This window comes from Dermacentor albipictus, chromosome 5 (assembly GCF_038994185.2).
Source record: "Dermacentor albipictus isolate Rhodes 1998 colony chromosome 5, USDA_Dalb.pri_finalv2, whole genome shotgun sequence".
In the NCBI taxonomy this organism is placed as follows: Eukaryota; Metazoa; Arthropoda; class Arachnida; order Ixodida; family Ixodidae; genus Dermacentor; species Dermacentor albipictus.
Window position 1 is genome coordinate 92,136,505 of NC_091825.1, and position 12,749 is coordinate 92,149,253.

A 12,749-nucleotide genomic window follows, 5' to 3' on the forward strand; every position below is an offset into this window, starting at 1 on the left:
AGCTGGAGATGTGGCCAAAGGCTCCAGAAAAAAAGTTGAAGTACAAGACAATAAAACGAATGTCGTAATCCTATGGACACTGAGTCACGCTGTCATGGACATGGGAAATGCAGTTCCACATGTGATCGCCACACAAGCATGTGGGCTTGATTATACGTGCACCACGCTACGCTCCAGTTAACCATCAAAGCTGGCTGACAAAAATTTCTACATAAAGATGTGGGCTGAAGGCTCATCCTGTAGTGCACTGATACATTATTTTTGCCCCAAAGTGAAAGCTTCGCAGCAAAATGAAAGCTAACAGACTGTTAGACTGTTACTTGCCCAAAAGAGGTTTCCTTAATTAAACAAAGTCATGGCCAATGCTGCATACATAGCACACATGCTCGACCAGTGGCATCAAGAATGACAAGCAATGGCTGTCGACACTTGTACCCAATGCATACATTGTCAGGAGTCATGCAGAGCAGATTTACACCTTATTGGAGCAGTGCAGCTTTCTCACAAGGAAGATCTGATGTCGCACACTTACTACGCGATGACAGGACAACTTTAGCCAATCTAATACAATATAACCTTGAAACACAGGAAGCTATTACTACATACGGTAGTCAAAATGACCTGTTTCGAGTGGTGTAAGAGGGTTTGACTAGCCTATGCGAGAGCAACTGAATTGAGCATGCTTCTACCAAGAATTACAAGGGTTCACACAGGCCAGAAGAACAAATACCAAGACGAAGATGCTCTTTATCCGACAATCCCCTAACCTAGACTCCTTTCCTACGTAATCTTCAACAGTGGTTGAGCGCTGTCCCCTTTCTTGAATTGAAGATTATTCTTTTATGTATTCTTTTAATAATTTAAAATGCATTCAAAATGTTAGAGATGGTTTAGGGGCTCTTTAAACAAAACACTCATGAGATTTTGCTGCTAGCTATGTCTCCACGTGAGAGTGACACATCATTGGTAGCACATGCATGAAGAGCCTAAACATTCCATCATTATGCTTGACAGAAAAGAAAGAAAGTGTCTGAAATCACTATTGGCCTAGGTTTTTCTCTGTGCCGGTAGCTGAGTATTGGCCGCTGCACCCTGTAGATTCTGCGTAGTAAAGTGTGCACTGTAGTGGGCTTCTAGGTAGCTCTAACTGGTTTGGCAGTACTTTGTGGGCATGGGGCTGGTGTTTTTTTGCATGCGGATTCCCCTAACATTGCCGTTTTTCATTTTTTTCTTTGTTTGTCTTGCCTCTTCTTTTCCTTTTTTTCCTCCCTCTGTCGTTTCTCTTGACCGCACCGTGCCTTCGGTGCCTGTATGTCCTGTTTGTTTCTCTCTGCTTTCTTGGAACTTTTTTTCTAATGTTCCATGGTCGAAAAAAAAAAAAAAATGCTGGCCTCTGCCCCTCCTGAATCTAGGACATCCTTTCTTCTTAGCTCCGCAACGGCCACAAGTCCGACGGACGCGATCCCACGGTCACCCTCAACATTTTCCTTTGGGTAACGTAGTAGTTCTTGCAAACATTTTTTGTTCTTTCTTTGCGACAAAAGTATCCAAGCATCAATTGAGTTGCTGGTGCTGCTGCTGCTTTATCTGTAATTAGGATGGAGGACCTTTGAGGTTTGGTCAAGAAAGGTCAGGTGCTAACCCAAGCTGCTTTGCAGTTGAAAACAGTTCTTAGCATTGCTTTACGTGTATTAAGTGAACACTGATGGGCCAAATTGGTATGTGTAAGTCAGCCCAAGATGGTGGATTAGAAATTCTTTTAGCGTTGGTTTTATCTGTGCTCTTGGGCAACGTTCTGTCAGTCAGTTGTCGTTTAGCACTCATGTAGTTCAAGACAGATCTGCCCTTCTTTTTTTTTCTTTTTTGATCAAGCAGGCCAAGGAACTTTTCTATGAGCAAAATACAATGTCACATACTTGTCCAGTAGTACACTTAAAAGCTTTACATTGTGTGACTGTGGTCACCTCTGTGTACAATTGTTTGCCTGTGAGTGTATGAGACCCCATGCGTAAAACATTTCTTGTCTGCTTCAGAGGCCAAGTGTTGTCTCATGAAGTGCTGTGCCTTGTTGCAGTGGCAATCAGCAGTGCCTTTTTCTCTTAAATGTTAAATTCTGTCAAGGGCTTTATTCACTTTTAAGACGCAACTGTATGTCCTGCAAGCATATGTTATGCTTGTCCGTAGTGCTTGGTATCTGTCGGGTTGCTTTATAGGGCTTGGCATGTGCTTTGTCAATGTAGGACAGTGTAGTTCATTTGGGTTGCTAACAGTGGTTCTCTGCTTTAGATTAGTCGACTGCTCAGGTGGAACTGCACAGTGTGCGGAGCCAGAGCAAATTGGTCTAGGTTTTAATTAGCTAGCTGTTTGACTTCCTTATTGTAATGGCTGGGCATGTGAAATTAAAGAGCTTAAGAGAAAAGTGTATGACAGCTGTGTCTTACCAGTACTCACCTACGGGGCAGAAACCTGGAGGCTTACAAAAAGGGTTCTACTAAATTGAGTACGATGCAACGAGCTATGGAAAGAAAAATGATGGGTGTAATGTTAAGGCGGATAAGAAGGGAGCAGATTGGGTGAAGGAACAAACGCGAGTTAATGACATCTTAGTTGAAATCAAGAAAAAAAGATGGGCGTGGGCAGGGCATGTAATGAGGAGGGAACATAACCGATGGTCATTAAGGGTTATGGACTGGATTCCAAGAGAAGGGAAGTGTAGCAGGAGGCGGCAGAAAGTTAGGTGGGTGGATGAGATTAAGAAGTTTGCAGGGACAACACGGCCACAATTAGCACATGACCGGGTTGTGGGAGAAGTATGGGAGAGGCCTTTGCCCTGCAGTGGGCGTAACCAGGCTGATGTTAGTGATGATGAGCTGGTGCAAAACATGCTAGCATTGCTGATTCAGCGGGTATGGAATGGGACTGCAAACTGTAGCGCTGCTGTTGACAACTGGTGTCGATATGTTCAAACCAAAATGTACATAAAAACCCTGTTGTGTGACACTTCTTGGCAAGGCAGTGTGTAGTAATTAAAGATTCACATCACCACTAAATGCTTTTGCAATGCAACAGATGGGAACGACAAATGGCCAGAAAGTAATAAGAGGCCAATGCGGCTTGCTTGAGGGCAGTAACGCAATTAGTCACCGTGTTGATTCTATCGCCTGTACCATTCTTCTATTTCACAAAAACTACATTGATGAAATGTATGCATATTGACTAATGCCATCTCATTACTGCACTCTTCAATCTTGTAGAGTAGTGATGGAACAGACACGCTATCAAGAGAACAGGTGTACCTGAAGTATGGCATTCCAGTACTGATTGCAGTTGTAAGGCACAATTGTGTTGCTCCCATATAGTATGCATAATTGTGAGCTACTAGTTCCACTGGGTAGGATGGCAACCTCCCTTCCTTGCATGCTTTACAGCACAAATCCACATAGATTTCAGATGTTCACTGCGGTAAGATGTGTACTGTATGGTCTCGTTGTTTTGATGTGCAATGGAGGGCTCTCACACTCTGTCCTTTGTGGTTGACCTGATCTTATCTGACCTATCATGAAACCTAGTGATTAAGAGCACGTTATAAGCTGCAGTAAGCGGATGCTCCTCGAGATCGTTAAGAAAATTACTTAAAGCATGCAGTACTATAAAGTGTAGCTGCAAGTTCCACAAAGTGAAATGTCCCCAAAGGTTATTCTCTGGAGAGGGGTACTTCAAAATGGAAGAGACGTCATTGCAAAAGAACCAGTGATAAAGTAAAGCCTGGATGCCAGAGACCAGTCTCTTGTCTCTTTCCTCTGCCTCTGTTTGACTAACGTGGGCACAAAATTGAAGCTTTCTCTGGAGAAAAATGAGTCTCGAAAGGGGATGTGAGCATTCTTGAGCTAATGTGGATAAAGCCATGTTGGCTGGCTGGGGCGCAGCTCTGAAACGTCGGAGGGCGGCATGCGACGCTGCAGCTCCGGCCTACTGAGCCCGCCCGTGGACGGCTCGTCCGTGGACCAGGAGTCGGGCGGCTTCTACCTCCTCAAAAAGGACTCGCAGCGACGGCAGACCATTCTGCGCGTGCTCGAGGAAGACGGCAGCACGGTTTGTGGGCTGCGTCATCACTCTTTCCACCAGTGCTACTAAAGTAAACTGCGTTTAAAAAAAATTCATTTCTGAGCGGCCCCTTTCTGCCACCATTAACAGAGATAGCTGTTCCCCTACTTTTCATTTGCAATAACTTTTTATACATCTTTCCTATGATTTGTCACTAAAGTTACCTTGTTGCTGTGTTACCTTATGCACAGCTGGAAACCAGGTGAGGGAACATCGGCTGTTGACACTGTGGTCCTGCTGAAGTAGGCTTTCATAATCTTTCCTTCCTTTTTTTTCACAGAGACAGGCTTCAAGCGATGAATGTGTGTGATATAGTTAGTGTACACTTTTTGTTCATTTAACTTTAGTGTTGTTGCATTGTTTAAAAGGTGCGCGCACGCTTTTTGTTTAGTATGAACTGCTTTTGTGTCCCACTGGTTGACTTTGGAACTATTTTTACTTCAAGCACACTGCTTACACCATCTAATAAAGAATCCTCTTCTGTGATAACAGTATCACTTTAGATGAAATAAGCTTGTGCCAGAGCTTAGGACTACTGCTAGTGCTATATACTGCTATGAGTGATGAAAGGACATATAAGAGAGCCTCCATGTTGTAGCCTGAAGAAATATTGCAGGTCATGTAACGTGGCTACTTTTGTAGTGTGGCCTAGAGTATGTACAGATGTGTTGAGAGCAGAAAGAACCAATGACAGCTGCTAGCATTGTAAGAAAGTCAATTGTAAGGACTACAACTTAGTAGTCACCTGTTAGACAAAGCAAGGAACTTGCACATGACAGGGATGATGAGGTTGACACAAGTGGCACTAGCAGAGGGCTTAGTTTAACCTCACAGAGATAAGTTTCGTATCAGAGCTGCATTTCGTACCAGTGTGTTCTTAACAGTGTCATTTTTTCCTGAGAACAACTTCATTAGAACAGCATTCAGAATATGCTAGGCTTGTTAAATACTTTTGTGCATCCGTCAGGAAAGGTCTTCGCAAGGAATATGACCAAATAACAATGGGTGAGAGCTTTAATTCAGTGCAATTATAGGTCATTACGCTGTTTATGCCTCAAAAGTAAGGGTGGATGAATATTCGGAGTTTAGAATGCGAATCTAATAATATACACTACGTATTTGTATTCGCATTCGAAAATAAACTACTCGTTATTTTCGAATATCGAAACTGACCAAGTATTTTTCAACAATTGACTATTACAAGTCTGGTTACTGTACTCTTTCTGCTAAACAAAGTGTCTCAAATTATTGTAAATGGTACAATGACAATACTTTTCTAAGATGAAATGAGTAATGCAAGATTTGTTAATGGTTTTGAAGTAGAAGCCTACATAACAACCACTGATTTTGGCTTGTAGTCTTTCGTTTATTGCATTTTGCAATGTCATCATGTAGCAGTTCTATCTTTTATGCTACAGCCAGTGATACTTTCCTTGCAACAGGCCCTTTTATAGATGTCTACAGTACATAAGTTTGTCAACAGCTTTTTTTTTTCACAACTTTTAATCTTTTTTTCTGCAACCATTTAGTTAGTGTCTTTGTACAGCAGGCTTTGATTCTGGGAAAGTGTGTTTGCAATTAGGCTTTGAAAATGTTGAGAGGTTATGCACGCAGTTTTTTAATGACAAATAATGACCTTGCATTTAATACTGTCCCTTTGTCTTTGATAGTTTACTTCTTTTTGTGCTAGTCAGTTCTGCTGTCTTACTTAATTAAACTGAAATAAACATTCCTGCTGTAAATGCATATATGCATCTGAATTTTACTGTTCAATAATCGACTTGATGTTCATTACTTACTATTCATATTCAATTTGTATTTATGAAAGCTTATATTCATCCACCTGTACTGTACTATGACGGCACATCAAGAAATTAACTTTATGTTGTGGCATTCATTTACATCGATAGCAGACTGCTTATTGAGCCCTTTTGAAATGGTGCCCAGTGTCATTGTTTTGTTTACAGAGTTCCCACCAAAAGAGCAATCGAAATTCGCTAAGATCAACTGACTATCTTGTCGACTGCGAAAAAAAAGGAAAGATTCGTAGGCATATAGTGGGACCAAGGAACACTGCAAAAATGTTATCTGCTTTGTGTTGCTGGTTACTAAACGTCAGTTTGACCATGTAAAACTGCTTGTTTGATAATTCTGGCAAGAGATATTCTCGTTCAGAACATAGAAAGATCTTGTCCTTCTAAAATGAATAGCACACCCTTACCATGCGTAAGGAGATCTCTCCCTTCTCATTGCCAGCCTCGAATAGCACCTTCAATTACCCTAAGTCGAGGATTCCTGTTGCTAATGCTTTAAACAATCTAAATAGCCTTTCTTTTCAACACAGGTGAAAATTGCCTTGAGCTGCCATAGTGCAACTCAGGTCTCTGAGAGATGGACAATGGCTAGAATCTGGTTTCTGTGCAGTTGTCAGGGGCACAATAAAATAAGGGGATGGCAAGCTGAGTTTGTCTGGAAAAACTTGCTTGGGCCCAAAAAAGGAAGTGAAATTTTTTTATGGCACAGTTATACCCCAACATAATATGCGCAAGCCTACGCATTCGCGCAGATGTTGCATTGACTGTGACAACACACTCACACAGTCTGGCGTGGGGGTATAATGAGTCTCTTTTTTTCTTTTTTGCTAATTCCTTGCTTATGGTCAGCCATTTTTCTGCCAAAAAAGTACAGAGAATAGATTTGGAGTAGTAATCTACCATTTTAAACGAATTAGTATGCCTCTCATTAGTGGCCCTTTAACGACTATTAGCAGGTAGAATGGCTATGGCTGTAGTCGCCAGAACCATTGCCATTTGTGGGTGAATGCATGCATGCCTTTTTCTCTATTTCTGCCCATCAGATCTGTGACATATGGATGAACAAGCTGCAGCAGGACAGTGGTGACGACTTGGTCATTACAAAGGCAAGCTGCTACTCTTTTGCCCTACTTTGAACTGAGCTAGCAGCTTGAATAGTTGCCTTAGGAGCCATGGGAAAATTCTAGGGAAGAAAACAGCTAACGTGTAACAGCCACAATGTATGCATGTGAGTGCCTGAAGAAAATTAGTAGTTTCTTTCTTTACTTGAACCTTTGGATGCCAAGATTGAACCACAGAGTGAAAAGTACTAAAGGAACTTTCGTAACTGCATTTAGAATGCTGTCACTATGCACTATATGCAGCAGTATAGACGCTTGTAGAGTATGATCTTGTTTTAGTACTTCTGCCAAGATTGAGCGGGAAGAATAAGATGAATCGAGGAGCTTGGCCTTTTTGTTGATTACTTCTACATAGATTCAACAAACAAAGAAGCCAAGGAGACCTTAAGGGAAATGAACTGTTCTTTTTATTCAAATGTAGAAATGAGGAAAAAGAGAAGTGAAAGTGTACAAAAAGGGCTGTCAACCAAACCCTCTCCTTTGTGCATTACGGATGCACTTTCTCTAACAATTGAGATACGGAGGCACCTGCCCCTCTATTCACTTTTCTTAGTATATGTGTGCATGCATTCCAGGTTTAGCCCTGGTAGTTTTAGCCAGTGCTACTCACTTCCATGGGGGTGGATGTGAAGTGCCGTTTCTGTCGTAGGCGTTGCATAGCATGCAAACTTCAGAGCAAGCAATTAGTCAATAAACCCCTGTACGCTACCCTAGGGCTGCCAGAGTGACCTTTGGTATTAGGAATACATTATATCAAGCAAACTTCTAGAGTGGCAGGCAAAGTGCTTTTCAAGTACACTGTATGTGAAACACTTCGATTAACACAACCGAATTAGCTTTCTGGCTGTTGAGGTGCAGCACTCGGATTTTTTCTGCAAAGACTATTATCGGACAAATTTCGAATTGCAATTATGCTTCTCTGGAGTTCATTTTTAATGATGCCAAAGCTACAAGGTACAACCGAAATGCAAGCTGTATGTGCTCATAATTTATCGGTGTTTGACGGGTGTAACAATTTTCACGAGACTACAGCTGTAGAACATAGTATGTTTTTTGAGCATGCTTGTTGTTGTGGATTTGTTGGGCCTGTACTGTGTGAACGCTGAGCATAGTGGACTAGAGTAGGTCCACAGCATGCTGCACTTAGATTCAACCACGCCATTCTCAATGACCCTGAGATACAAATTGCTGCCTGTTACTCGGAGTTTGGTTTTCGATGAATGAATTCTTTCCTTGCTTCTTTTTTCCACAAGAGATAAATAATATGTGTATAAAAAGTGCATCGCGAAAGTTAGTTGAAGTTTGTTACAGCCAAGGTTCGGTCTACGAAATTACCTGATATGTCTAACTACTTTTAGCACATAAATCTGTACATTATAACAGGGTTCTACTATATATGCTTCTCTTGGAACTGTGAATCGAGTTTGTGGCCTGTTCGTATTATGTCATGTCCTTTCTTTACTTTGTTTTTGTTTATGCCACGTCTTGCTGAATGTGCATGCGGAATCATTGTTATAGAGTGCTTTTGTCATGTGTGACAATGTGTGGCAACCTAAGATGTGTGGCTATGTGCAGGAGCAACTTCTAGCCCTCATCGATGGCTTCAAGAACTACATCCCAGAGCAGAATAAGACTGGCCTCCAGCACATTATTGGTAAGCACACTTCGATTTGTGTTGTTTTCTTGTGAGCTTATTTCACAGTTATGAACGGGAAACTAGTCGTAAAGATGCATTCGCAAGGGAAGTCGACAGGATGAACGCTTAACGTACAACTATGTTTGTTTCTGAAGAAACTTAAAAGATGTGTTCATACAGCATTTATTGGGACAGGAGAAAACAGAAATGGGATCAGATTGGTATCAAACAATGTCAAAATTTCAGACAAAAGAGAACAAAGGCAATAGCAGAGCAGTGTTGGGCATGTACAGCTTCTTTCCATGGAATTTTCTCCAAGAATAAACGCAGTTGTAAGTCTAGGGCTCGTACTGTCCACTTCTTTCCTCTTGAAAGCAACTTAATAGATTCTTTGTTTATCCAGTAGTATGTGGAAACTCATCTAGAAGAAACACTGTTACATTACGTCCACAGGATTTGTACACTGTCGAGACATTCTAGCTGAATACCTTGAAGAAAGGCAGTCAGTATAGTATTCCTTTTCAGTGAAATGATTCTATTTCAACAAAAAGAGTTGTCTTCATTGACAAGTAGAGTTTGTCTTCATTGATAAGGCGTCTAGGCTGAAAATTTCAAGGCTGAGTCTTGCCTTGTTCACCTACTGTTGATCAAACCAAGCCTCCATCCTTCTGGGAACCCCTTTGTCTTGTTCACCAGCAAAAATGTGCATTTCTTCCATTTTACTGGCGCACTGTCAGCCTTTCCAATCCAACGTTTATGCCTCTTTTGTATGTGCAGGAAAGTTGAAGCAAGAAGTCAACCACGACCACAAGGCCCTCAACCAGCTCGCAGTAGCCTTGTACCTTTTCCAGAGTGCAGTAAGTATGTGTCAATGATATTTAGTGGCAGAGTTGGCCTGTAATTGCCAGGTGAATGCTGTTCAGTTCAGTTCAGTTTTATTCCTTAAAAGCCCCATTTCAGGGGGTGTTACATAAGGGGTGGGATTACAATTTGTAGTGAGGAAAACAAACAGAGATGGTGATTTAACATTGAAAGTGATCTGTTACGCGTTCTTGAAAAGCAGGTGTTGAAGCGATGGCGACGATGCTGTAATTGTGGCTTAGATGTGGTTTGAACTTCAGACCCATTTGCTGAGCTATCGCATCACTTTTGTATAAGGGAAGAAATTGTTATCGACCCGACTGTAGCACGAGGCTACTAAGGAAGCTAGTATGGGTTTCTCAGAAAGAAAGCTTCACAGTTGAACAGAAGTTTCTTCTGATCTGGTAATCGAACTAGGGACTAACGACTTTCTGAGGCGGTTGCTCTGCCATCTGAACTAACCAGGAGGCTAGCCAATCACAGCACGAGGGCGAATTAATGAGCAACTCGAAGCACAGGAATGTGGCAAATGAGGTACATTGTCAATTCACTTTACAAGCTGTGCCAAATTATATGTGGGGGACAATGTATTCAGCAGTAAGAAGTGGTCATCATTTGTTTGGGGCAAGCTTTTGTTTTTTGCTTTTGCCGCTGAACTTTCTAATTCTGTTAACCTCATGCGATAACATGTTGTATACATGACGCTGTCAAAAGCAAGAATTGTATAATACAGTTGAACCTCGCAATAATGAAATCGGCAGGAAACGCAGAAAAATTAACTTTCACAAGAATTTCGTTCTTGCAAAATGAGACAGTGCAGATCGGTATTGTGTCGCAGAACGAAACTTTGCTGTCAAAATTCCATTAGCCTACTTTCGCAAGCTTTGCTCAAGGATATAGAACCACTTTGACGACAGTACAAAGTGCGCCGTTGATCAGCAGTGGCAGCACTGCTTTGGAACAGTATTCTGGGTCAATTGCTTTCAGAGATACAGTCACTTTTGCGAGATTTTGCTTAATTCAGAACTGGATGCTGAGCAAGAGCGGTCCACGCATGCAGCAGCGTTTTCGCAGCGCACGCTGTTGTCCATAGGCACCGACACGTCTGGTGCTGGGTGCGAAAGTGATAGTATCTCGTATATCCAAGGGCAATCGATGGAGCTTACAGCCCCGACATGCAAATCTACGTCCGGCACTTAACCCGCACGTGATGCCTGATGGCAGCCACGACGGCAGAAATTCGCCTTTGGTGCCCATATATAATTGCTTCACAATAAAGCTGAAATACTCTATACGTTTTTTCATGGCATCTGTGGTCTCCATACTTTTTCTTGCACCTGTACAGAGTACTATATCTTCAGTTCAGACAGGTTATATATTTACGTAAACTTATGAGGCTAAATGTTTCGTTCGTTTTATGCATTTTATTAACAAGCCAGGTAATTTATTTGTTAGGCTTATCTTGAGAAACATATCCTCTTATTGGTTCAGGCTTATCTGCCCGCTTTATGTTTTGGTTTCTTGGTGCCTGTGATGTTGTGACCTGAGCTCTTGCATATTCTGCATGGTTTGTTCCTTATTGAGTGTTATAATGTGCAGGTCAATGAAGTGCTCCGGAACCAGAGCATCAAACCACATTGGATGTTTGCCTTGGACGCTCTTGTCATGAACGCAGCTCAAGTGGCCAGTGAAATCCTGTCCTGTGGTAAGAGCCATTCCCTTTGAAAGTTTGAGAATGGATTTCTAATAATATTTCTTCTTTTATGGGAATGTCACAAAACAGTAACACTGGGAGCCTTAACTTGTTTTGGCTTCTTTTTCCTTACTGCACTAAGCAGTAATGAGCTTGCAGTTGGGTATCCTTATAACATCACGGCTGCTTGTAACATTATGCTCAGCGCCTCATCCCGTGCATCCCAGTCCCATGCAAGCATTTCGTAGTCGTACCGCCATCCATTACACCATTGTTGTCACGCTATCATACTGTTGTTTTGCCGTCGTCATTTCACAGTAGTCGCACCATCCTCGCACTGTGGTCATTCCATTGTAACCATGCCATCTTCATTATGGGTTTGTCATTACATCATCCATCGTACCCTCATCCCATCATCCTCATGTCATTGTCATGCTGCCGTCATGACACTGTCATCGTTACACCATAATCTTCATCACCTCATGGTCATTGCAACATTGTCATCTTATGGTTGTCACTCTTGTTGTTATGTTGCAGTTATTCAGTTGTGATCCTGCTGTCATCATCAAACCGCTATCATCATGCTATCTTCGTGCTCTCATCGTCTGTTGTCATCATTCCATAGTTGTCACACAGTTATCATGACATAGTCACTCTGTTGTCATGCCATCATCATGCTGCTGCCATCATACTATTGTTGTTATTACATTGTCGTCATCTTGGTATCATTTTGTTGATGTCATGGTGTCTTCGTCGTGCCAATGTCATACTGTCATTGTCACGTTATTGGTGACATTCTTTCTTCATCATGATACCATTGTCACACTTTTGTTGTCATTCTGTCATCATTCTGTTGTTACACTGTCTGTGTCACACTGTCTTCGGGCTGTCATCTCCCTGATCATTCCATGATCTTTAGATCATAGTCCTTGCACTATAGTCATTCTCTTGTCATCATGCCGTCTTCATGATGCTGCCGCCATCACTCCATTGTCCAGGTGTCGTCATTCTGTTTATGTATTTATCAGGATGTCTACCAACCGGGAAAACCGGGAATTCTCAGGAATATTGAATAGTCTGGAAATACTCAGGGAAAACTCGGGGAATTTGTGCTTGTGTCAGGGAAAATCAGCTGTAATTTTGTTGAAAGGGAACGAAATTCATGGTAACGCTGGCTGGTGTAACAAAGAGGAATAATAACGAATCTACTTTGATGCCATGTCCTCGGCTGGAGGAGTTGCCAGTGTACAGTTAACGACCGACTTTCTGACCGCCTGATAATTTGGACAGCTTCTCGGCACCACCACGTACCCCCCTAGAATCAATGCATAAGAACGTCTGAAATTTTGGACGCAAGAACCCTTCGCCATCCAATTTTTCGGACATTTTGCCGGGACCGCAGGTCCGAAATGGCATTAATCAAACAAATCCACCGCAGCAGCGCTAGGCCTAGCTGCTTCGACATTCGCTGTTAAGCTTCTTGCCGTTCGTTGCCGTGTTTTTCGTTGAAAGAATTCGCC

General features: G+C 42.1%; 1 protein-coding gene across 11 annotated transcripts in view; it reads left to right on the forward strand.

Moving 5' to 3' along the window:
• Positions 1 to 12,749, forward strand: part of Ask1 (apoptotic signal-regulating kinase 1) — a 113,466-nt gene that overhangs the window by 69,141 nt on the left and 31,576 nt on the right. For 5 of the 11 annotated variants that reach the window (XM_070538579.1, XM_070538586.1, XM_070538583.1 and 2 more), the window contains 6 exons: positions 1,413 to 1,493; positions 3,927 to 4,092; positions 6,962 to 7,024; positions 8,615 to 8,693; positions 9,453 to 9,532; positions 11,136 to 11,241. In XM_070538579.1, the coding sequence (XP_070394680.1) occupies positions 1,413 to 1,493; positions 3,927 to 4,092; positions 6,962 to 7,024; positions 8,615 to 8,693; positions 9,453 to 9,532; positions 11,136 to 11,241 (575 nt within the window). The remainder of the gene's footprint in view (positions 1 to 1,412; positions 1,494 to 3,926; positions 4,093 to 6,961; positions 7,025 to 8,614; positions 8,694 to 9,452; positions 9,533 to 11,135; positions 11,242 to 12,749) is intronic. The other 6 variants (XM_070538581.1, XM_070538588.1, XM_070538580.1 and 3 more) reach the window with 3 other exon arrangements.